Source organism: Arvicanthis niloticus, chromosome 7, assembly GCF_011762505.2.
Source record: "Arvicanthis niloticus isolate mArvNil1 chromosome 7, mArvNil1.pat.X, whole genome shotgun sequence".
Lineage (NCBI taxonomy): Eukaryota > Metazoa > Chordata > Mammalia > Rodentia > Muridae > Arvicanthis > Arvicanthis niloticus.
In genome coordinates, this window is record NC_047664.1 from 47,837,499 (window position 1) to 47,864,232 (window position 26,734).

Consider the following 26,734-nt stretch of genomic DNA (forward strand, 5'->3'; position numbering starts at 1 on the left):
GTACTGGGGGTTAGGACTTCCAAATATGGATTGTGGTCAAGTAGGTAATTCAGCCTATGACACTGAGTTTGCTGACAAGCTATTTTTTGACTTTTTATATATAATAAATATAGTTATGAATGTGTTATGACTAAATTTCACATGAAGTGAAGAAACATGAATGTAAAGATACTGAGTACTGAAAAACTAGGTCAAAGAGACTGTGATAGGGCTCAGTGGGGGCGTGGCTCAGTGGAAAGGCACAGGCCTTACATGTATAATGAAGGCCCCACACCACACACAAACACATACACATAAATCAAATATAAAGGCCAGTAATTTTCATGTCCAAGGAAAAAATAAACTACAAATCTGGCATTCTAATCTGAAGTGTTTTCGCTTTTGCTACACTTCAAAGAAATCAAAACAAAGAAACCTAAAATTATAAAGGATGAATTGTGAGCATGATTTATATCAGAAACACTAATTTTGGAATTTCAATTAAGTCAGAATAAAGGCAAAATTTAAGTCTTGGCCGTATATCAAACAACTGGCCAATGGATGTTTTAAATCCCTTGATTAAAAGGGACTATTTTTAACTTATGAAACATTATAATAAGAATAAGCATGGAAAGATGCCACGATGTGTGAAAATTTCAAGTCACAAATTTCCCAGAGTATCACACTCCTTCTCAAAGTTGAAACTTGTTAGAGAACAGGTTGAATTAATACGCTCTGGACCATCAGAACCACTATAGGAGGAACATCTGCAAACGATACAACCAAACATTATCTGACTTTTGGGTTGACTCTATGCAAATATCTATAAATTGTTTTGCCTCAGATGTGAACTTTGATCTGACCTTTGTAAATACAGTTAAGCCACCTGGTCCATAGATTCTGCATCACCACATTTAACCAGCTGTGGGTCAAATGATAGACTGGCTAGAATTTGTTTCAAAATAAAGAGAGGAGCATTGGGGAAAGGATGCTGATGGAAAGCGGTGGGTCCCATTAGACTCTGCCCCTGCTCTTGTATACATCTGAAATGTCCCCTAGTAATTCTTATTCATGTGTATTGAGACATATTTGTTAGTGTGTATACATGCAAATGCAGTGTGTGCATGTGAAAGCCAGAGGCTGACATCTGGTGTCTTTTCTGGATTGCTTTGCCCTTCTTTTTTTGAGACAGGGTCTCTCCATGAGCCTGAAGCTCACTGACTTAGCAGAGGAGGTTAAGAAATCTGACTGTTTCTCTCACATCCCCAGTGCTCAGGTTATAAGCATGCACCTTGCTTTTTATCTGAGTTCTGAGGATCTGAACTCAGGTCTCATGCTTGCAGGGCAGGCACTTCACAGAATAAACCATCCGGAGGCCTTAGTAATTTTTTTTTTTTTTTTTTTTTTAAAGATTCAGTTTATCTTTTAAAACTGGTAGTATTGGTGGGGGAAAAAAAAATCCAGCAACTCACATGAACAGAATTGTTTATAACAGTACAATACATAATGACTCAACTGGAAACCTTTAAATGCCAACTCAGTTGGCTGGATTAACAACTTCTGATATGTACACACAGTAGAATAGTATACAGTGAAGAAAGCTTACAGCTAGACACAGCAATATCCTCATAAATAACGCATTCGGGGAGAGAAGCCAGAACCAAGACTACACTTGGGATGATTCTACCAGGAATAATAACTAGTCCTTGTCACTGCAAGGTGGCAGACCAGCTAGTTATTCTTGTCAGACAGTGACCAAGAAGCAAGTTTCAAGTGTGGTCTTGAGGGAGACAGGTCTTTCCCTTGCTATGGATATGTGTCATTTGTGACAGGTCAACTTGATAGCCGATCCATGTTGATCTGTGCACACATTTTTGCTTTGACTCCCCCCCCCCCTCTTTTTCAGTGCTTTAAAAAGTAAGAGATTGCTGTAAGAAGGGTGTGAAAAGCCCAAAAGTCATGTTTCCACTAAACTCCCAGATGACACTTAAGTTAGAGGAACACTAAGCTAGCCCTACTCCAGACACACAAGGAATTTTCCAGAGACCGAATGCAACTGCGAGTATCTCTGTGACCTCCTGCAGGAGTGCAGGTTTTCCTAGTGATCCCTTACTCCTTGCTGTCTGTCTGTCTACACATCCTGCCCTGCCCCACATCCCCCCATCCCACCCTCACCCCTGCTTTCCTGCTCTCATGATCCTTTTCTGAGTCTGTGTTTCAGTTAGCATCCCTGCTTCTGGGACTCAACCATACACTTCGCAGCTCAGTTCAAATGCTAGCCTCTTTATGGAGCCTCCTCTACTTTCTCCACCACGATCAGAGCAGCCATGAGCACACCATTCATACGGCCTGTGTGGGAGCTGACTGGAGTCGGGTGAGGCGGTGATCAGCTTGTGAACCTGTTAGAAGGTGTGTACCCTCAGCCAGTGCTCTCAGCCAAACTGCACCAGGCTCACACCAGGAAGGAAGGCTTTGCAGAACTGGAAGGCGAGTGCTTGGAACCAGACAAACCAGGTTACAATCTGGTTCACTTTCTAAGAATAGAGGCTTGAGGCTGAGCATCTCTGAGCTGCACGGGGTTATTCAGAGAACTGGGGAGGAAAATGGGAAAGTGTAGTAGGTTGAATGGAGGCCGTTAAAGTGACTTATCGGACTCCCAACCCTAGGAGCTGCAAATGGTATTTGTGGAAAGTCTTCACATCTGGGTTAGGTATGCCGAGATGAGTGCAGAGTGGAGGAGCAGGACACTAAAGAGAGGAAGACAGACAGTTGGCAGTGAACCGGCATAGGCCAAGGGACACTTAGCACCATCAGACTGGAGGATCATTCTTCCCTGGGGTGTTAAGAGGGAGCAAGGCTGTACTTACACCTTAATTTTTGGACTTTTGGCTTCCAGTTTATTCCTAGCATATTTTAGGGCTTGTGTAAGTGCCCTGAACTGTGGACCATCTGTTGTTACCACCACACTGCAAAGCCAGTATTCAAGGGTCACATAACTGCTTCTCTTGTCTCTGTAATCAAACCTGGGTTTAACCAACACAGATTATAAACATTCTTATGTTATTTGCTAAACAAATAAACACCAATGAGTGTTACTATCAAGGGTTATTCTAAGTGCTTTATAAATATTTACTTAATACTTACATACTGTGACCTCCAAGGTAGAGCCTGTAATCAATCAACTGTCATCCTCCAGAGGAACAGAGAGGTTAAGTAACTTGCTCAATATCACAGAGCTGGTAAAGCTAGGAGGCTGATCCAGGGCACAGGATCTTTATCCTCACTCAGAGGAGGGTGATTTTCTAAATCTAAACCCCAGCCACACAGTGGAGTTCTGATTTTTCTGCATTCGTCTTGCTGGGCAGCTCTGACCTGGCATAGCCTTATGAAGGCCATACTTTAGTCTCCAGGCTGGTTCCCCACCAGCCTGTCTCCATCCTGCAGCTGCTCTGGTGCCTCCTCCCATATGTATATTCACAGTAATCTGCTTCCTACTGGGGCTAGGGGAAACTCATTCCAGGGCAGGGCCCCACAGAGCAGGAAGCCCTGCTTTCAGAGTCTTTTGAAGGACTTTTCCTGCTGCTGGTGACAAGCTAAAGAAAGGATCACATTTCAAACAGAGGGACATTGTGCACAAGGAAACAAGGCAATAGTTGGCAGGATGTGTCTTGCAGTTCGAGGCATGGCTATGCTATGAAGCTGGAGACACAGATGCAGTAGGAGTGAGGTGCTTGTCATACTTTGGCACACCTATCGCCCATCCAAGATGACACACCCATATGCACATGTGTGCATGCTCATGAACAAGCAAACACACACACAAGCACATGCAAGCACACAGAAGTACACAGGCACTCTCATATACACACATACATAAGCACATACACACACAATCTCATGAACACACACAAGCACACATGGAAAATACACATGATGCATACTCCCACATACACACGTGCATGCACACACAAGCACACATACTACACACACACACACTCACACACACACACATAAATGTAAAATAAGATGCTCAGTAGTGTTCTTTGGGCCATCAACACAAGGGACATTGCAGCCCTGTCTCCCTGTCTCTTGGGCCTTTTGAATCTCATTTTCCTGTGTGTCTAAAAGCTGCAGCCTATTGCTTGGCTGTCTGCAGAACCTGGGGAATCCACTCAGCGCTCTGACCTAAGCCTCTGTAGAATTAAACCCTTAGAGGTTAAACCCTAAGAGGACCTAGATCAGACTGGCTAACTTTTCTAATCCTGTAAAGCTGCTGGGAAGAAAGGAGTGGAGGAGGTGCAGCTGCCCATCAAAGACACTGACACAGGGAGAGAGAACAAGACACCATTTTTTTTTTTTTTTTTTTTTGCCTTTGTGACCTTATTTTTTGGCAAAGTCCAGGACCAACATGAGTCACGTGATCTACAAGAGGACAATGACTACATTGTGTGAATTAGGTGAGAACACTCAAGTGCTATCATCTAATGGTACCTAGATGTTACTACAGGTACACCTGTTGGGCTGTTGCCAGCAACTTTCCTGGAACCTTGTCTCTCTGCTTCTGATGTTGTGGTGACAACGATAGCTCATAGCATCCCCAGGCCCACTCAGCACCACCCTGGCCATGCTTATTGAGAAGGTCCAACCTTGATTGTCTTCCTTAGGGGGTTAGAATTGAGGATGGAAGAAAAAAAAGCTGCTGGGCTCTCTTTGGGAAGCTAATCTGAAGCCTGTAACATGGGCAATAAATTCTACACAACCAAGACTGTGGGAGTTGAGAGTTGGGGCGGAAATGCCAGGCTGGGAGGAGGCAGGAGATGCTAAGGTCTCAGGTTCTGATGAGAGGCAGAGGGAATCTCCACAGCAAAGCCACCTCATGCCTCACTGAGGGACATGGTGCAACCCTCTGTCCTGATGTTCTACCCTCCTGATCGCCTCAGCAAATAAGTTTATTTAAGCACAGGATAGAAGCGTCTGCATTCTAATGTCCTGAAGAGATCTCAAACTCATGGAAACCCAGCCTCACTCACCCTCATACTCCAGCTCTCCCTCCTGGCCAACGCCATGCCCACATGCGCCAGATCCCAGGGGCAAATGACATTAGTCTGGAAATACGTTTCAAAATAGGTCAACCATCCTAAAATCTAACTTAAGAATATGCTAAAGCAGGGTGAACAATTATTTTAGACTATTTCATAAAACTAAATGTAGACATGTCTTTTCCCCCACCCAAACCCCACCCCTTTGCTTGCTTCCTCAGAATGGCTCCTGGTCTCACTTTAGAACAAATTTGTGTTACTGCATAAAATTGGAAGAGGAACTATTTAACAGCTGCAGTGGACAGTCTGCAAGGCCCACATGTCACACACAAAGGCTATCTATCATTTTTCATATTGGCTCAGGGTTATTTTAATGCTTTCATTTTAAAATTCTGGTTGTTGTTCTTTTCAGTTGTTGTTATTGTTGTTGTTGTTGTTGTTGTTGTTGTTGTTGTGTCTAACCCCTGGTTATTTTAAGAGAGCCACGTTAAAATAAAAGGAAAAAAGAGATTACCCACAGGAAACCAAGGTTTACTGGAGAAATAACTAGTCCCAGAAACAAAGGTCTCTCTCAGTCTGCCTGTTTCTAGCAACTTAAACATGTATTCTTTCTGACTCAAGTTTCCCAACCTGCAAAGAGATATATTATTATAACTGACACTCTACCTATGGCCATCACCTACCTCAAAAATTGTGAAGATTTCAGTGAATTTATAGGTGGCAAGGCAAGCCTTGTGGGCTGATTGTTGGGGTCATCAGTAAAGAACAAAGCAGAAGAAACCTAAGAGCCTGTAAGACACTGAGAATGGCAGTAATCCCTGGATCTGCTCTGCTTTCTGCTCTGATCTCAGCGCCCACTCTGCTACTGGGAGGCCTGCCAATCAGACATGACTTAAGACACTGCGAAGTCACAGAACTGCTTCCAACGGGGCAACTCTGTGTAGAATGTTCTTGAGGGAGTAGCAGCAAGAACATTTTAATGATGCTCAGGGAGTCATCTTGTTCCATGTCTTCTCCCTACATCAACTTAAACATCATATTTGGCCAACTTTTCCTCTCAGATAATAAAGTTAATAGCAACCACAATTATTGATTCTGCCTGGTACCAATCAGCCATGGTTTTAAACGTAGGCTTTATACACAACATCTCACAAATAAAGAGTTCTAAAGTAGGATATAATTACAGCCAGATTCCATCTACAGGCAACAAAGATCTGAAAGTTAATGACTTGGCCTCAATCATCCCTGCAGGACATTGTAAAAACTAAGATAGAAGCATAGCCCTTTGGATACAAATTGGATGCTACATTCATTGCATGCATTCACATACACATTTTCCCTTTGTGTGTGTGTGTGTGTGTGTGTGTGTGTGTGTGTGTGTTTGTGTGTGTGTTTGTGTGTGTGTTTGTGTGTGTGTGTGTGTGTGTGTGTGTGTGTGTAATGATATGTTCATAGTTACCCCTCGAGACCACTATAGGAGCATCCACCTTCATGATCTACCTATCCAGAACCAACCAGATTCTTCCCCAAACCAAATTCCACTTAGACTCTGGTTCACAACACCTTTGGCTCTGGTTGACCTTAGCCCAAGTATTCCATGAACACCTGCCTTATCCACTGTGGTGGTTTAAATAAGAATGGTCCCCATGAGCTCATATATTGAATGCTTAGTCATCGGAGAGTAGACCTCCTTGGGAAGAATTAGGAGGTGTGGCCTTGTTGGGATAGGTGTGGCCTTGTTAGAGGAAGTATGTCACTAGGGGTGGACTTTGAGGTTTCAGAAGCTCAAGCCAGGTCCAGTGGCTCTCTCTTCCTGCTGCCTGTGGACGTGGATATAGACCTCTCAGTTACTTCTCCAGCACCATGTCTGCCTGTGTGCCTCCTTGCTTCCTGCCATGAGCATAATGGACTAAAGCTCTAAAACCATAAGTCAGCCCCAAATTAAATGCTTTTATTATAAAAGTTGCCTTGGTTGTGGTGTCCTTTGGCAGTAACAGAGCACAGAATAGGACACCCACTCTTTTTGCTCCTCTCAAATTCAGAAGCTGAGCTCCAATATGTTGGCATTTAGAGATATGAACTTTGGGGAATAACTAGGTTTAGGTGAAGCACATATGTAGTATGCCCATGGTGAGATTTCTTCCTGGTGAAAAAAAGCAGAAGAGAGGGTGTACTGGCTGGTTTTGTGTGTCAACTTGACACAAGCTGGCGTTATTACAGAAAAAGAAAGAAGCCTCCCTTGAGGAAATGCCTCAATGAGATCCAGCTGTAAGGCATTTTCTCAGTAATCAAGTGTTGGAGAGTCCATTGTAGGTAGTGCCATCCCTGGGCTTGGGTTCTATAAGAAAGCAAACTGAGCAAGTCAGGGGAAGAAAGCCAGTAAGTGACATCCCTCCATGGCCTCCGCATCAGCTCTTGTTTCCTGACCTGCTTGAGTTCCAGTCCTGACTTCCTTTGGTGATGAACAGCAATGTGGAAGTGTAAGCTGAATAAACCCTTTCCTCCAACTTGCTTCTTGGTCATGATGTTTTGTGCAGGAATAGAAACCCAGACTAAGAGGGAGATCACTGTGGGCTGAATGTCTGTTTCTGTCTCTGAGCACCCACCATGAAAGGACATGCAAGAGCCCAGCAAGAAAACACCTATTTACAACCAGGGTCATAGGGCCTATCTGAGGCCACATCTGAATCCACCTTGATTCCAGAATTCCCAGCCTTCAGCACAGTGTTACCCAAAGAGGCTCTCTTCACAGCAAGCCTAAGGTTAGCATGCAGTCTTACAGTCTCAGTAACTCCAAGCCAGGAAGATATTCATGAGATAGCCACATCAGGTTCTAGAACACATTGCACCATGGCTCAGTTACCCATAGTCTTGATCAATTCATATCTCTTCCTTTTTGTCCAAGAAGTCAAACTATGTCTCAAGTCCCATTCTATCAAGGCCATTCCATCTCAGCTCTCTTCAGGATGTAACATGGGCTTCTCACAAGAATGAATGATAAACTCAGTAAACTATGCTGGTGGAACACAAGACAGAGAGAACCAAGGCTCTGATGTCATTCCTTCCTTTACCAATCCTCAGTGTACACTAAACTCTTTATTTAAAGACCCTCAACTTTCAAGCAGAAGAAAAGACCCCATGGATAGTTCCATCTGTCTTAGTTAGGATTTCTATTGCTGCAGTGAAACACTGTGACCAAAAGCAAGTTGTGGAGGAAAGGGTTTATTTGCCTTACCCTTCCACATCATAATCTATCATGGAGGGAAGTTAGGGCAGGAATCCAAACGGCAGGAACTTGAAGGCAGGAGTTGATTCAGAGACCATGGATGGGTGCTGCTTACTGGCTTGTTCCTCATAGCTTGCTCAGCTTATTTTCTTATAGAACCCAGGACCACTCACAATGGGCTGGGTCCTCCCCAGTCTATCACTAATTAAGAAAATGCCTGGGGCTTAGTGGTTAAGAGCACCATCTGCTCTTCCAGAGGTCCTGAGTTCAATTCCAAGCAACTACATGGTGGCTCACAACCATCTGTAATGAGATCTGATGCCCTCTTCTGGGGTGTGTCTGAAGACAGTGACAGTGTATTCACATACATAAAATAAATAAATCTAGAAAAGAAAAGAAAGGAAGGAAGGAAGGAAGAAAGAAAGAAAGAAAGAAAGAAAGAAAGAAAGAAAGAAAGAAAGAAAGAAAGAAAGAGATGAAGGAAGGAAATACTTTATAGCTGGATCTTACAGAGGCTATAATTTTCTCAGCTGAGGTTCCCTACCTGCAGATAACTCTAGCTGCGTCAAGCTGACATAAAACTAGCCAGCACACTATCAACATAGTATACTTGTCTCAAATTTTTCTGTTTGAGTTAATATTCTAAGGCTGTTTCCCCATGATTTGGTGTATGCACCCCACACAAAAGCCATGACTGTTTGTTCGTGTCCTAGGTGACATAGAGCACCTATGGACACTTGAAGACTAGTATGGATGTAATCTAGTATTTGGGTAGAACGATGGAAAAGAAACTGGGATGGGAGAAGAAAATTGAAACCCTGAGGTGTCAACTGTCAGATTCAATCTCAGGCTCTGGAGATACTCTAGTAATCTTCCCCTTCAGAGGAACAACTGCTCTGCTTCTATCTGCTGCTGCAACTCAGGGTCATATCTCACTTCACAATGATGAGCCCAAGCTGCAATCTAAGCTAACACTCTCAGAATGTTCACGTTTACACACTCTCCAGACAGCTCTTTTCTAAGCTAGCAATGTTTCTGCTCGAGTTCAAACCCTTCAAATATATCCTCGGGTAGTCGGGTCACTGAAATGAAGACAGGGAAAAATGCATTGCTCTATAAAGACAAAGAGTAGGGCTGGAGAGATGGCTCATCGGTTAGGAACACCAGTTGCTCTTCCAGAGGTCCTGAGTTCAACTCCCAGCAACAACCTGGTGTCTTACAACCATCTATAATGAGTTCTAATGCTCTCTTCTGGCATGTAGGTGTACATGTAAAGAACACATAAAATCAATAAATTGAAAACAAAATAAAAACAAAATCAAATACAAACAACCTTCCTATGAAATCCAGAGCGAGCTACATAGAAGAGTGTATGGAAATAGACTGCAAGATTTGCTAATTATAGAATATGCCTTAAACTGAAACATGGACAGCGTCAACTCTTCTGAAACAACTGAATTCTAAGCTTTGTACATACATTTCTTAACATGATAATTAGGGACTAGGGAGATGATGGTTCAGTTGAAAAATATCTGCCCACAAGCATGAGGACCTGAAACTAGATTGCCAACACCCATGAACAAGACAGGTGTAGCAGCCATGTTTATAACTGGTGGAAAGCAGTAGAAGATAGCCAGCAGCAGCAGCCTCTAGCTTTTACACACATGCAGCTTCACCCATATGCAAACGTGCATACACATACATGAGTGACACACACACAAATACAAATTTTAAAATGATCAGGGGCCAGGAAGTGGTGGCACACACCTTTAATCCCAGAACTTAGGAGGTAGAGGCTGGAGGATCTCTGTGAGTTTGAAGCCAGCCTGATCTACAGAGCAAGATCCAGGACAGCCAGGGCTACTTGGAGAAACCCTGTCCGTAAAATAAAATAAAGTAACAATAAAAAATGACTAGGAACAATAGTAGCTACCTGTTTCTATAGTAACATTCACAGTAAGTCTATAAAAAAAAACAGCTATTTCAAATGGATAATATGTAATCAACATTAACAACTAACATCTCCTGTTTTCTCTTTTATCATTTGGATTTCCAACTTTATTCTTTTAAGCAGTGACAGAAACGGTGTTTAATTCAAGATCATCTTCAGCGACCCCAAAGGCCCAGACTGACTTATTTCTTAAAACTGAAATTTAAACAAAGACCTGATAAGAGTATTTCAGACTGTTACTGGCTAATCTAAAATAGATAATAAAAAGTCAATAAATGTGCATTTTAATGAAATCATAAAGGCTCCTGTTCTCATTTCATTTCTGCTGCTGTGGTAACACATCCTGCCAAAAAGCATCATGGGGTGCAAAGGGTTTATTTAGCTTGCAATCTCAGGTTACATATAGTCCAGCATTTGAGGTAAGTCAGGGCAGGATCCTGAGCACCCAGTCACATGTCATTCACAGTCAAGAGCAGAGGACATAGCCGGGCGGTGGTGGCGCACGCCTTTAGTCCCAGCACTTGGGAGGTAGAGGCAGGCGGATTTCTGAGTTCGAGGCCAGCCTGGTCTACAGAGTGAGTTCCAGGACAGTCAGGACTACACAGAGAAACCCTGTCTTGAAAAACAAAACAAAAAAACAAACAAACAAACAAAAAAAAAACCGACCACCACCACCAACAACAAAAAAAAGAGAGCAGAGGACATGAACACACATCCATGCTTGCTTACTACTTCTTCCTTTCTTCCCTAGCCTACAAGGCCATCTGTCCACCTTCCACCTTGGGGAGAGGGGTCTTCCATCCCACCTCAGTTAAAGCAGTCAAGACCACTTCCCCCACAGACATGCCCACACCCACAGGCCAACCAGATCTAGGCAGTCTCTCATTCTTGGTTGCGGCATGTGCTATTTCAAACCTAACCAGTCAGGACTGGAAAGACAGTCAAGAGCACTGGCTGCTCTTCCAGAGAACCCACATTCAATTTCCAGCACATACATGGTGGCTTATGACTGTCTGGAACTCCAATTCCAGCAAGATCTGGTGCCCTCACAGGGCAAACACACACACAGGAAAATCACCAAGGCACATAAAATAAAAATAAATTTAAAACTTACTAAAAACAACAACAACAACATAGCCCCATAATGTAAACAAATAGTGAGACTCAATAACCCTTGCCCCCCACACACACACACTCACACACACAAACACACCCCTCTTAAGACATCAGCCCAGGCCATCTAAGCTCTCCTTATTTTAATGTCTTCCATGTTCATCTTTTGGACCGCCACCAATGGTATAACCAATGCCAGTATTCAGATCTCTGTAGTTTAAAGACAAGCTTAGGAGAGGTGCAGCTTAAGGTCATCTAAAAGGCAGGCCACACGGCAGATTCTACACATGGGCTATTGTCCTCTTCCCAGGACTGTTCCAGTGATCACACACACCAGGGCACTTCCAGGTTAAAGAATTACAGACAGGGTCAAAGAAGCATCAGTATTGGGTACAGAGAACAAGAGCCCTGACCACAAAATGCCCTCTACTGTGAATGACCCACCCTCCCTTTCTCACACTCATCTCTTGGTATTGGGACAACTGATCATGGAAGCAAGTCTGGACATGTCTGTCCTTGCTCTAAGAAGTGTCAAAGTTGCTCTTCGGTGATGGGTGAAGAAGAGGTAGATTCTTAAGTAACACAACCAATAGCTGCCCAGTGATCATCAACCTCTCACTTCATGACAGCTTGCATTTTTACTCTAATTTTCCCTCTTGTGGGTATACACACGCAAACATGCACATGCACAGTTTGAAACAATGCATTGCTCTAGGCAAAACAAAGCAAGATAAAATGGAAAGGCAACCGGGCAGAAAGATTCAATTTTGTTTCTCACCCGGTTTAAACAAACACACACACACACACACACACACACACACATCTTTCTAAATTCTGTATAAATATTTTCTGTCCCTGTATAGTCAATGCTTCTGAACCTCACACTGTACAGTGCTAATTATCTTCCTTTTGGTTGACATGGTCATTAAGAAACCAACAGAGGCAAATCAATCCTCCCTGTGGTCAACACTCACCTAGAGGGAAGTCATTCGGCTGCACCACGTTGAGGAAGTTGTGAACCATTTGGTAGAGAGGGCCAACAATCCCGGCATTGAAGGTGTCTTGGGTCTCATATTCTGTGGTAGGCAATTCATAATTCAAAGCCCCAGGAGTGTTATCGAATGCAGGCTGACCTGAAGCGAGCTTTCCACACAACCCCAGCAACAGCAGGACACTGAATCCAAGAGCCATAGTTGGCCTGATCTCCCAAGCATGAGGTACTTTGTGGAAGCTCAAGGGAAATGGGCCTTTCCTGGACATGTGGAGTCTTCTGCCTCCTGGCTGGTAACAAGGGAAACAGAAGAATGGTCTCCAAGGAGGTCATTCACTCAAAGTACCGTCCCTGGTAGGGAGAGAAAGAACACGGTTACTCAGAGACAACCAGTTACCTCAGGAGCCCACCCCAGAGGAAGTGACATGGTTTAGAATTAAACACTTAGGCCTAACTAGGTGGAAACCAAGCACACAGCCCACTCCAGAGCTACAGGTAGGGACTAGGAGGAGTCTCCTTCCTCCAAGATAGAAGACAGTCCTTTCTGGGGTCCTTTCTGGTGTCGAGAAACACCAGGCACAGTTCAGGAAGCTGTTTATTCTTGGAAACAGACGTTCGTCAAAAACTCACTGTATTCCAGGTACATCCTAAATGCTTTTAAGGCATAATCCCACTTTCTAGATGACGGAACATGTGCAGAAAGAATTTTAGTAACCTGCACAAGTTACCAGGCAGTTGCAGTATGGCCAGAATTTCAACTCAGTATTTTCCCTTAGAGTCTAAACCCTAATCAGAACAGCAGGGTGCTGATGCCCCAGCTAACCCTCCCAAGCTCCAGCTGGTGCTGTAGAGGCCCCCAGCCACGGAATAGTGCTTTGCTTTTCTAAGTTTTTATTGCCCTTCTTACACTGAAGGTGCTGCTTCCTTACATCCTGTTTGCAAACAGATGACATTCCAACGTCCATCATTCCATCTAACCTAAGCCTGAAGGGCACGGCCTCAAGGTCATGGACAAATAGAAAATTAAAATCAGCTTTTCTAATAAGCTCATCAGGTCATCCTATGGGACACTTCCATTCCAAGTCACAGTCTCCAATGACTAGGCACCCAGGAAGTGAGAGGCAGGGCCAAAAGAGGCTTCCTGTCCACTCTTGAAGAGATGGTAAGAAACAAGAATCCTAATGATAGTCACCACTGTCATGTCTGGGGACTCAGAGTGACAGAGCAGTGACAGAGGAATGTGGGTTCTTTCTATTCTAACAGAAGGCATCTCTACTCAGCAGATAAGTATATGAAAGAAAGAATCCCAAACACCTGACTTCTTAACACCATTTCTTGAGAGTAAATAAATCAGTCAGCAACCTAGATGTACTAGATCTAGCATGCACAGCCCACCAGTGTCTCGTGTCGCCACTGCAGCCTTGGTTCTGAACACACAACACACAAGCTTTGCTCTGTAGATGCCTTCCCTCGTGCCATGAAACACGAATGAACACTGCCCGAAGTGCCTTAGTTCAGATTCCAGACTGCCGCACCTTATGGTGGGCAGTGTTTTTACTAACACACACAGAGTTCTGTTCTCATGGAAACATGATGGTTTAATTACAGAAAACAAGGACCCTTGATATTTTCCTTACCGCCATTCCTCAGTATGTTTCATATTAGTGTATCTTTGGGTTGTACTGTGTTAAACAAACAAATAACCACACTCACTGCATTGGCATGCAGATTTGCTTTAAGTAAATGGTAAATTGAATAGATGCTAAAATTTGTTTTAAAATAAAATTATCATCTACTATCAGTAAGCATTTGATATGTGTGCCTAGATTTCCAGATTTGCATTAAAAAGTTCTTGGGTAAAGTAGTCGGAAGTGCCTTGGTCTAGAAGACAGGCTTTCTTGTTTTGCACTAGATAGATACCAATTTTCAGGGTAAGTACAAAGTTTACTGGGAAGAGGACATGGGGATGCTCAAGAACTCAAAGTCAGATCTGGCTGAGGAAGATGAGAGCACAAATTGCAGGACAAGACACACTATGAACGTTTAAAGCACGTGCACATTAAAACTAGCCAAGAGGTAGGCTTTCTTGAGCAGTCTGGATGAAGAGGTGAATGCCTGTCTAATCCCTTCAGATATTGCTTCCTTTTGTAGCTACCATCTTGCACTGATTACTTCTGTACAGAGCTACAATAGAATGTCTCTGAAGTCTTTCTTTCTCCAGCAAATCACCAGCTGCCTTAGATCTCCAGGTGGCTTCTGGAATCAAGCTCCAACACAGTCAGTGTGCCCTATGACCCTGATGATGGCACCCAAGGGCTCCCTCTGCTCTTCCCTAACACACATACCACATACACAGTACACATACTTACACAACACACACATACACACTAACACACTACATACACAAGTCACACACAACACAAACGCAACTACATACACAAACCACACACATGCACCACACACACAGACACAAACCACACACAAACACACCACAAACACAAGCCACACACATATGCAACACACACACACCCCTACCTCAGCCAGTTCTTTGCTTAAGGGCCTCAGAGCTGGACGGATTAAAGGCTCAGGAACTGAGGAAGGCACACTTCCTGGTAATGAGACCAAGCCCCAGACACAGACAGAATCTCCCCTAGCTTTATGAACAAGCATGCTTCCAAACTCAGGCTCCTTTTATGGAGTTTGGAAACCCCAAGCGAGGAATGAAGCAAGGAAATTCCAAAGGAAAGAAACACCTTTGTTCACCAGGGCAGAGGTGGAGGTGCTCAGGGCTTCAGAGGCCAGGTGAGATTCAAACATATACATTTCTCTTCATCCCTCTGCAAAAAGTGTCCTTCTTCAACACTAAAATTTAAGAAAACATCAAAGTCCCAAGAGTTATGAAGCAAGCAATTAATGAAATTCAAGGGAAAAAGAAAGATTTTCGCCTCAACTTTAGTGGATATGGAAACCCCAGGCAGGGGTGGGTCTCTGTGTTCAAGGTCAGCAAGGTCTACAGAGCTACTTTCAGGACATTCAGGGCTACACGGAGAAATCTTGTCTCAAAAAACCAGCAACAACAACAACCTAGGAAAAGAAAGCATTTTGTTTAGGACCCACTCAGCTGGTAAGAGCCACTGCTAACAGCAGAAGCCACTGCTGAGGGCAGCCCAAAGAACACAAAATGTGCTACACACCCTTAACACAGTCTTTGGGGGCTAGAGAGATGGATCAACGGTTAAGAGATCTTGTTTACTTGTTGCTCTTGCAGAGGACCTGGGTTCAATACCCAGCACCCACACGGCAGCTCACAACCACTCAAAACTCCAGATCCATGTGATCCAGTGTCTTTTGGCCTCCACTGGTAACAGGCACGCACACAGTGTACATTCTCAGATGCAGGCAAAACATTCATAAAATATGTTTCTTAGTTTAAAAAAAAAAAAATGGTTGTGGACTTAAACTATCGATGACCAACCTAACTACTGGAATGGGGTTTATTAAACTGCACTTTAAATTTTATTTATTGCAGGGTGGGGTGATGTGTACTGTGGCATCTAAGTCAGAGGACAATTTTCAGAAGTTTCTGGGTTTGGTACTCTCCTAATGTGGGTTCTGGGATTGGACTCATAGCTTTGACAGTTACTAGATTTTTTCCCCCCATTGAGGCACCTTGTCAGCCCTAATTTCAGTTTTAAACAGCATCCCTGAAAGTAGCAAAAGGCTGAACCAACACTATTCTTAGAACACCTTTCTTCCCCATTCCTATCACTTTCCAAGGACAAGGCATGTTCCCTGGATATAGCGTCAAGACAATAGACCAAGGTACCAACACCCTGTTCCTGTTACTTTGACCTGACCTGTCCCAGATGCAGGGTGACGTGCTAAGGATACTGACTCCTCCAGGTATCCCCAGGTCCTGGTACACAGGAGATACCCAATACAGGACTGCTGAAGAAGTAAAATGGAGACGAGGCTGGCACAAAGTTGTCACCTTTACCTCTTCTAAAGCTGAGCCAAGCGTCTTGTTGGCAGGCTTACACTCCTGGGAAGGATAGATCCTAGCCTACCTCCAGGATTGCTGTGGCTACTTCCTCAAATCAGGCAGCAGGCCATCTCTTCAGGCCATTTCTTCTGTCACCCAAGGCAGGACTACTCATCCACCCTTCAGGGTAGGAGCACGTCTCTTGAGACCCTCACCACTGCAAGCTTTGGAATCTGCTTCCTCCAGGTCTGTCCCCTTAAATGGGTCATAGTTGGCAAAGTCCGCCTGGCTGTTTTCCTGGTTAACTGGGCACATTATTGGTTTCCACTCCAAATATGCTCTATTCAAACAGGGAAAGGAGCCCACTAAAGTTAGTTTTAAACAAATACCTTACATGATTCTGAGACTGAAGTCCAGGGGAGCTACATTTCTGCAAACACTGGTTTTAGAAGAAAACGGGGTGACCCACTAGCTTCATTTTCTTCTTTTGATGGGAAGTTCTCACTCTTTATCTTACAAGGGTCCCCGTGGTGGATGTAGGTTTCTGTCTTCGGGGTGCTGCTTTGGGGATGAGAGGATACTTGACTTCAGAGCCCACCTTTGTGAGTCCTGTGGAGAGCATCCCTACCTCTCATTGTGAGGACAGCTGGAGTGCCCAAATAGGTCCTGGGGGTGAGTCAGTCTAGGCTGGTCAGATCCTTTCTCTTGGATCTGAGCCTGAAACGTATACTGAAGCTGAGTGTTTTAATTCATTCTAGAAAGACAGTGGCAATACAGCAGCCATATCCAACACCTATCACACCTACCATAATTATTCACCAGTCAGGGGGCCTGACAACCTGTTTTGTGTTATTAAGACTGGCTATCCAACTTTCCTGACACTTCCTCTAAGTCACTGACCCCACCCCCCCCACCCCCAAGAACATCTGTTGGTTACACTCATGCTGGGTTAGTTTGTATCATTTGTAAGAAAGCTTCCTGGTCCTTAAAAACTAGGTGAGTTCTTGACAACTGACAAAACCCGTTTGTCTCAAATTGTAAACAAAATCAACCATACTTAAAGCATTGCAATTTACTTGTGTTAAAGATTTATTTTATTTTATTCTATTTTATGTGTATGGGTATTTTGCCTTCCTGGGACTATGTGTGCACCGCGTGCCTGTTGCCATGGATTCCCTGAAACTGGAGTTACAGACAGTTGTGAGCTGCCAAGTGGGTGCTCCTCTGGGGGAGCAGCTAGTGCTCCCAACAGCTGGGCCTTTTCTCCAGCTCTTAGTGTTGTCAACCTGTCCTTTGATCTGTTTGTTTACTTCACTGAACTACAACATAGAAAACCATAAAAAACCATAAAAAACAGAAGGAAGTCAAAAAAAAAAAAAAAAAAAAAAAACCACTATGGAACACTTAAAAAGAAAAAGAAAGTAAAATACTTTGCTAAATAGCAAAAATCCTGTTTCAAACAGGACCAGGTTTCTGGACCCACTTACTAATACTGCGACAGCCCACTTCACTCTGTGAAGTGAACTTTTGCATGGGGTTGGCGGGTTACCATTCTAACAGGTAAAGAACTCGGTACAATGGTAAAGTTCTGATGCTCCAGACTAAACACCGTGAACCCCTTAGGCTCCTGCAGACAGATATCAGCTCCGTGGTGCTTCAAAGAGCTAAATTCACAAATGAATAAGAAAAATAAGTAGTCAGCCTAGCCAATGTTCAATTGGTCAATCAAAACAAAAAAGTTTTCATATGGTTCAATGCAAATTCGTTCTTCAAGTTGTTTGGGTCTCTAGTGAGTTAGGGTTGGAGGGGCCTGGAAAGGACTTTTAATCTTTCGCTCGCTCGCTTAACAAAGGCCAGCAACCACCTACAAGAAGCCGAGCAAACCATTGTCTGCCAGGGCATGAGAAAAGTCCACAACTGAACACGAGAGGAACAGAGTGAGCTCAGGGAGTAACCAGGAGCTGCAGGAAGCGCGGGCACCTTTACTCCGCTGCCTTTTTCTACAAGCTACCACCAGACCCGGTGCCCTCCCACCCTTGTCCCCCTTCTCAGGGGCCTTTCCGGGCTGCGGAACACAAAAGAACCAACTGAGAGGCGGCGCGAGAAGCTGGGAGCCTCCAGGAATCCGCCGTCGCCTGGGGGAGGGGATCGTCCCTGAGTCCAGCCGTCCAAGCGCCACCAAGACATTTGCCCACCGAGTCCTCTTTGAGCGCAGGTTGAGGATTGGGACCTCTTCGACCCATTCTCGGAAACTCAGCCCGAGCCCTGATCCTCCAGCAGCCACGAAGCTCTGGTCAGTCCACATTCCTCTTTGTTGTCCCTGGTCCCCGCATTCTGTCAAGGTATGCCCTGAGCGCCTCTAGTCTCCATCTCTAGGAAACCCGAAAGTCTCGGTCCGCTTTGTGTGTCCTGAGGGCTGATTGGAGCCAGGACTTCCAGCCCCGGTGCGTGCGCTAGGCAACGGCCGCGGGGAGGCGGTTTGCTCTTGCACCCGCATACCCCTCACGCTCCGGCCAGTAGCACTGGGCGCTACACATAGGTAGCAGATGGTGGCTGGTGGCCCAGAGTCTCGCGTCCCTCCCCCCGCTCCCCAGCCTTTCCTGGAGCTTTCCTTACCGCAGATGAGTTCTCAAGACCCGGACCGAACCTCTTTTCGCCGCCTTGCCCGAAAGCGAGCCGGTCACCGCCTCCTGCTCGCGTCGCCGGAACCCAGCGACCTCCACCCCTCCACAGGATGGAAGGAGCACCCGAGCGGAGCAAGGTGGCGGAGAGGAGCTGGCCACCGCCGCGGGAAAAAGTTTGCTCGCTCAAACCGGCTCTCCAGACCTTGGGATAGCCCCGTGGCCGGGACCCACACAGCCCTGCAGCCCCTCCAGTTCCGGGAAGACAATCTTAGGTTCCCGCCACCTGCTGTGGAGGCAGAGGGAGACTCGGGTCGACCTTCTCCACTCCCCATCCCTGCCCTGGGTGTTCTAGAAGAGTGGGAGCTCAACCCCTGAGCTGGGTCCGCACTCTGAGCAACTTACCGCTCCGGTCCAGCTCCCGCCCAGGTCTCGGAACCTCCCAGCCCCTCGCCTCCAGGCTGGGCTTCCTCCACCTAATTCATGAATTATTTAAAGTCCCACCCCAGGGCACCACAGGGGTGATTGGGTGAGGGCCAGCCCCACTGCTCCAGCCAGGGTAGCCTAGGGGTGCCTGAGGCAAGACTACGGGACCCCAGGACTCTGAGAACATGTTGCATCCTCTAGGGTCTCTAGGCAAAGGTTTGGGGATAGAGCTAAAGGAATACAGTGACTCCTTTAGAAAGGTACTTACTGCGGGCTGAGCTTAAGGCCAGGTGCCAGGGTCTCCTCAAGACTCCGTAATTTAAAGAGCTGGAGCCGAGGGCTCTGAGCACGCTCTGATTGGACCTTCTGAGCGGCTAGGCTACAATGCCCTGGGGACGCACACGGGACAGAGCTTTTACTTCCTGTTGAAATCCTGGCTCAGTCCCAGAACACCCTTCTCTATCACCTAATCCTAAATCGCTCCTTGGAAGGCCGCTAGCTCCTAAAATCCCTAACCCCCACACACTCTTTCCTGGCTCTTTAGACACAGCACTTGTACCCAGTACATTTTATTAAAAACAACTAAAAAGAAAAAAAAACTAAAGGGGGTGGGGAAAGAACAAATTATGGGCTGGAGTGTATCCCTGTGCTATGAGGGATGGATAGGGAATAGACCGGGGAAGAATATCACCGTTGGGACATTTTTTTTTAACCACCAAAAGAATGCGTGTTAATTGTATGTGGTAGGTTAGGTGAGTGGATGGATAGATGAAAGATGTTGGAAGCATGGGTATGTGGACATATGACCTTTTAAAGATATTTTATGTGTATGAATGTTTTGCCTGCATGAATGTATGTGTCGCACATGACCGTGGAGTTGGTCAAAAGAAGGTGTTGGCTTCCCTGTAACTGGAGTTACAAACAGTTGTGAGCCACCATACAGGCTGGGTGTAGGGAATTGAACTTTACAAATTCTCTGTAAAGAGGGAGTTCCCCTCCAAGAACAACCAGTGCTGTTAGCCACTCACCGGGCCCTGACAAATGAACTTTAATTTAGCAATCCTCTCAGATGGGCAGGGGAAGGTGAAATTAGCCTTGGATGTTCACGTGGCCAAGGTCTAGAAAGAGTTCTCATTCAGAAAGATCCCTGAAAACCCATGCAAAGCTGTAGCAGGCGATGTTAGAGTACCAGAGGTGTCTATGATGGCCCATTACCCCCTTTGCAGTCTCTTGTGCTCCCAGGCTCCACAGTTTTCCTGCTCTGAAGCAGACGTGCCACTGAGGCCAGTGTTAGGCTGAGACTTGAATTCTCTCTCCTGATAGTTCCTAGCTGGCTCTAAGCTTCCTATTTTACCAGCATAGGCACTGATGGCCTTATCACTCTGAATCCAGCTTCTGTGTCTGCAAACCATCACATGGCTGACTACACACACTCCTTCTCATTCCCTATAACATCCACAAGATTAGGACAGTGGTATAATACGGCTCTAGGCCATGTGTTCTGGATGGATTTTTATATACCCTTATCAACAAGAGCTTTCTAATTGACCAGGCTTGCCAGAGGCCATGTAGTTACTGAAGCCCCAAAGTTGGACCCAGCTCTGGCCTCCAGAACCCAGAGAATAGGTGACATCATCTCTGACCGGTGCCACATTGAATTGAAATGGATGTTCATTGCTGTATGATTTTTCCTGTGGAGATGTGAACAAGTGGCTATTCAAATAATACATTCATCGACATTAAACTAAAGATGCATCTTTCTAAATCTAGCTTGATGAACTAGTTTGGGGGATTATTTATAGGAATGTTAGAGGCTCCTTCCAGGAGTAGGGGTAACATAAAGGTGGCTACATCAATGGAAAAAGCCCAGCCCGGCATGGGTGACAGTTCATGAAAGAGCTACATGAACTGGGTGGTGGTGTATGCCTTTAGTCCCAGCACTTAGGAGGCAGAGGCAGGTGGATCTCTTGAGTTTGAGGCCAGCCTGGTCTACATAGTGAGTTTCTCGGGACAGGACTACTCTGGAAAAACCAAAAACAACAAAAAAAAAGAGACATATTGCTGGAGCTCGATGCACAGCTTGCAAGCAGCTCCACAGAAGACTGGAGCAGTTGTGTAATGCTACCCGAAGCCTTGTGAGTCTTGCAACTCTCTGAGCTGCAAGGCTGTTCCTTGGTTTTCTGAATCTTACCAACCTCCCTCCTCCCTGCAGGAAGGGCTGGTTCAAGCCAGAGGAAGTAGCTACACAACCATCTGCCTTCAAATCATTTAGGACACAAAGCTTCAACCGTTCCTCAGATTTTTGTATTCTCCCTTAACCCCTTCTACCGGAACCATTTTCTATGTTTAACATGAACAAATGAATAAGCACAAAACCCATCCGTAAGATATATCCTTGGTAGCCTTAAGTCAAAGAGACAGCTAGCTCAGCAGTTACAAACTCCTGCTGCTCTTGCAGAGGATACAAATTTAGTTCTCAGTACCACGTGGGTGCCTCACAACAGCCTGTAACCCCAGCTCTAGGTCTATATCTCCACCCTCTGGTCTCCTCTGGTAACCACACTCAGGTGTACATACAAACCAATCCACATAGTTTAAAATAAAGTTTTTAAATGTAACAAGGGCCATATGGTTTTATAAATGAAGCATTGGGTGGATGGGTATGATAGCTCAGTAGAAGAGCATGTGCTTAGCATGTCTGAGGCTCAGGTTCTAGTACCATATGAAGAAAGGAGGCAGCATGCAGACAAAGTGGTATATGCCCATAATTCCAGCCCTAGGAAGACCAACATGAACTGCAAAAGCAAAAACGTCTTATTTAGCTATTTCCAGAATGCATACAAAAAAAAATCAATATTCGATAGTCTTCTTCTTGGTTTTAGATACTGTAGTCACTAACACTAAAACAAAACATACTTGTGAATAATTATTCTGGTTAACCAGACCATTTCTACCATGAACAAGGGTGTTCTGAAAGGAACAATGTCACTTTACACATTCCCTGGGCAGTGCTGCTCTAGGGATCTTCAAAGAAGGCTAGTGGTCTCCATGGTGAAGCTGACAAAGGGGGCCTGGCAGAGGCTGCAGTAGCTCAGCCTGGAGTCCTTTGCTCTCTGTACCTGGAGCTTGCTTTTTTGCACTTACTTGGGATTTAAGAGAGGTGCTAATTCTGAAGTGCCTGAGTCAACTATTTTGAGCCTGCCCTGGGGATACAGGACTACCTGCTCATCTAGATTTCAAAGCAGGCGTGGGACAGGACCATAAAAGTCATGCTTCTCAGATGAAAGGAAGCTGTAGGGCATAGGGCTGGGACAGAGTGGAACTGTTAGGAATGTTTGTGATTGATTAGAGCAAAATGAATATTCTTAATAATTAAAATAGTGTTTTGCATGACTCAAAATATGGCATCGTATCTTTTGATTAAGAAAAATTTACATCTCAACGCTCCTATTAAGACCAAAACTTGTGTTAACAGGGAGCCAGGGAGAGAGGAAGAGGGAAGTGATTAGAGAAGACAAAAAAGGAGATGGAGAGTGGGCCAGTGAATTGCTTCAAGCCAGCCAACGTTTTCCTGTAAATATTTTACAGCATCATTTCCTGTTCCTTTTGCTTCTTCTCTGCCTTACCTCTGGGCTAGGCTGCCAAGAATAACATGACTGGCTTAATAACCAAAGGGTAATAAAACATTAGTCCTGTACTTCAAGTGCGACCTGTGTCTGATCCACCAGGCACAGCTTAACTCAAGGGCAGGGTAGAATAAAAGCTTCCACACAGCAAGGAAAGTAAAGCAGAGGGGCCAAACAGAGCAAAGCAAAGACTGCAGGGACCTCACTGAAAGCTGCGGAGAGGTTGGAAACTCAGCCAGTGGTTCCCTGGGAGTGATGCGGGGTACAGGTGTGCTTTATGCTTGGGAGCCTACCCTCCAGTCGGTAACTGCTTCAAATAAATCCCTGATCCTTAGAGACCATTTTTATCTCAGGTGATAGTAATATGCTCTAAAACAAATGGGGGAATTCATTGTTAATAACCAATTAATGGACCTTTAATATCCAGTAAAGACAATGGGAGCATCGGAAAACCTGAGTTATGCGTCGCGAGGGCATCCTGCCCACCAGAACACTTCACTTAGCACAGAAGAGGTTCCAAGTAAGTGAGAAGAGAAGTGGCTACACACAGTAGGTAGGCACAAGGCCATCACTCGATTCAAAGGCTGTCAACTGTCATAATCCACTCAAGAGGCAGCCAGGAACTCAACCTGCACTGAGCAATGTGTTTCTCCTCATCAGCTGAAAGTTGACAAGCTTTTCATCCAAAAAAAAAAAAAAAAAAAAAAAACAACAACAACAACAAAAAAAAAGAACCAAAAACCAACCAAACAAACAAACAAAAACTTCAGATTCCCAATTACCCAGACAAATGTCATTCTTCAAGTCACTCTTCAAATTAATCCAGTTACAGCCTCTCTCAGTGGCTACCTCATCGATCCATGGGCCGAGCAAATGCTTTCACAGTCACTGTGTATTTGCACAGGAGTCGTGTGTTTTTTTTTTTTTTTTAAATCCTTGCAAATTAGAATTTAGAAGCCCTAATGGGTCTCATTATCCTGGGGAGACAAATGGCAAAGCTTTACATATTATACCACTGCTTTTTTTTTTAAATAATTAAAATTAGACCATGCACAGGAAAATTGAACCCCATGGTTACTGCTAAACAAACTTTAAAGAGCTTCTAGCACCGACCTGGGATTAGAGCAATTGTCTTTGCTGGCACATAATTGCTGCATACACACACCAGAGGTGCGGGTCATACATCCTTCTAAATCTTTCCCACGACAACCCCATTCAGGATAGTCTTTCACTCACTGTCCCAAGCAGCTGCTGGAAACAAAGGGGAACAGCAGAAGAGGTAGATGCCAATGAATTCCCTTTGTCTACTGAGAACACAGAATGATTTCTCATTTTAAATTAACAAGCATGAAGGATGTTTTCTGCTTTGTTTTGCTTTGTTTGAGGAACTGTAGATTAAACCCAGGACCTCATCATGTTAAGCCACACCCCCAACACAAGCATGAGGTATGTATTGGTTGGGTTTTTGTCAACTTAACACAAGCTAGAGTCATCTGAGGAGAAGGTACTTCCATTGAGAAAGTACACCCATCAGATTGGCCTACAGGCAAGCCTATGGTGCATTTTACTTGATGATTGATGTCTAGCCCACTGTGGGTGGTGTCACCCTTAGGCAGGTGGTCCTGAGATATGTAAGAAAGCAAATTGAACAAGTCAGGGTGAGCAAGCCAATAGACAGCACCACTCCATGGCTGCTGCCTTGAACCCTTGCCTTGACTTCACACAGTGATGACCCGTTGCCCGGAAGTGTGAGATGACATAAACCTTTTCCTCCCCTAGTTGCTGTTGGTAGTGATGTTTATCACAGCAACAGAATGCAAACTAATTTCTTAAAGCAAACTGGTTCTTTTTTTTTTTTTTTTTTTTTGAGGGTGAAAAAAATGCTGGCAAATTTAATGTTACCACTCCAACCATTTGCCAACAGTAACACTGGTGTATTTTGTAAATGTACAATACAGAGCAAACTGGTTCTTAAAGACCAGTATCCGTTCTCAGCACGTGAATAGACTGGCGTTGACCATGAAGACCAGAGAGCATCAAAACCAGTTTGCTAGAGGGGGATAGTTGTAGAAATCATGACTAGAAATGGTTACAATGGGTAGATGGTTTAACATTATCCAGTGACAGGGAAGGAAGACAGCAATTTCTAAAACTGTTTACGTTATTGGTGAGGAAAGATACAAGATGAGGAAAAAACAGTCTAGATTCATAGTGTTTTGTTATTTTGTTTGTTTGTTTTTTAACCTCAGTATCTTAGTTCTGGAGGTTGGAAACCTCCTCATTCTAGGAGAGAGCTGTTCTGTACATGCAGAGTTGTTTAATGATATCCCAAGTATCAGCTCCATCAGATATAAATAGTAACCTCTACCCAAGTTGTGACAACCCCAAATGTTCAAACTCTAGAGTTTGGTTTCTTTTAAAGTCCTGAGGCTGAAAAGATGGCTCTTCCAGAGGACCTGAATGAAGTGGAAACTTCTGGTTTCTTTGGAAAGTCAGTTGTGTCACATGGTGTTTTGCTGGGGCAAACCTGTGAAGGAGTGTTTCCCTGAATCTGACACAGGTGACCTTTCACCTGCATGTTTCACTAAGGCAAATGTGTGAAAGGACACATGATGTTAAGAAGGACCCAACAGACGATGGATAACACTGAATGGTATTGGTATGCTTTACCATGTTTATTGGTCATTATAAGGACTCCATAGAGAGAAGCACGCCAAAATACTTCTGGTGGTGTGCTGGTGGCTTCTTGCCACTTCCACAGACTTGGATCAATGGACAGAGTGATGTCAGTTTTACTAAGACAGGCTCATGTACTGAGGCAAGACACGTGGTGAGATGAGACGTGTGGAGGACATGTGATGTTTAGAGGGAGTATAAATAGGACTCAACAGACTGTGAGAGGAGCTTACATGTAGAGCTAGCTTTGCAAGGCTTCTTGGTCTCACGTCTTTGCTAATCTTTGCTTTGTTGGGAGAGGCACAGCAAAGAACTTCTCCTGGTGTCCCTGGCAGTCCTGGTCCCTCCTGCTGACTTGTACTGATTTGCCGAGGCCCGGCTGTTTCTGCTCGGTTGTACCTCTGCTGCTGATTCGTGTTTGCTATCCCAACACTACAAAACTGGATTGCTGGTATATATTCATCAAGTGTCTGCGAGTGGATCAAGCTGCTGCTGCTGCTTATTCCCGTGGACTGAACTGCTGATTTCCTGACAATGTAGATGAGATTTGCTTCAAAGAACAATTTCTAAACAAGTCCATTTCCCCTGTATCCTAATAGCCTTTCTTTTCCACTCTCTCTGGTGGGTGGTGGGCTAGAAGAGAGGTTAAAATGTTTAGGAACCGTTATTAAAAGTAGGTTGAGAAAAATAAAAATAACACCTGAGTTTACTTCCCAGCACTCATTGAGCAGCTCACAACCACTCTATCTAACCTCAGATCCAGGGGATACAATAACTTCTGGCCTCTGCAGACACCTACACTCATGTGCACACACCACACACAGGCAGACATGCATATATGTAATTTTAAAAACAAACACAAATTGCAAGCACAAAATTAATATTGAACTTGGACAGAATATTATCAGACATATACTATAAAGATCCTGATAGCAATTTTGCAAATGCCAAAGATTATGATTGTAGTCTGAAAGACCTTTACCATATACTTAGCCTGCAAGATCCAATGCCATTCCCTGTGTACCAGCCCTGTGGGCTGGAGACTCTGGAAGCTCATAGCCAACCAGCCTGGTACACACAACGGTGAACAACAAGAGACCCTGG

The 26,734-nt window shown here is 44.6% G+C and overlaps 1 protein-coding gene across 23 annotated transcripts in view; it reads right to left on the minus strand.

Moving 5' to 3' along the window:
* The window catches only part of Prom1 (prominin 1), a 139,462-nt gene that overhangs the window by 81,431 nt on the left and 31,297 nt on the right, over positions 1-26,734 (minus strand). For 10 of the 23 annotated variants that reach the window (XM_076938448.1, XM_076938441.1, XM_076938451.1 and 7 more), the window contains 2 exons: positions 26,613-26,730; positions 12,283-12,650 (listed from right to left, as the gene is read on the minus strand). In XM_076938448.1, the coding sequence (XP_076794563.1) occupies positions 12,283-12,568 (286 nt within the window). In that variant the 5' untranslated portion in view covers positions 12,569-12,650; positions 26,613-26,730. Of the gene's footprint in view, positions 1-12,282; positions 12,651-15,052; positions 15,162-16,675; positions 16,866-18,476; positions 18,619-18,897; positions 19,034-19,307; positions 19,434-19,596; positions 19,839-26,612; positions 26,731-26,734 lie in introns of those variants that run through there. The other 13 variants (XM_034508282.2, XM_034508280.2, XM_034508268.2 and 10 more) reach the window with 9 other exon arrangements.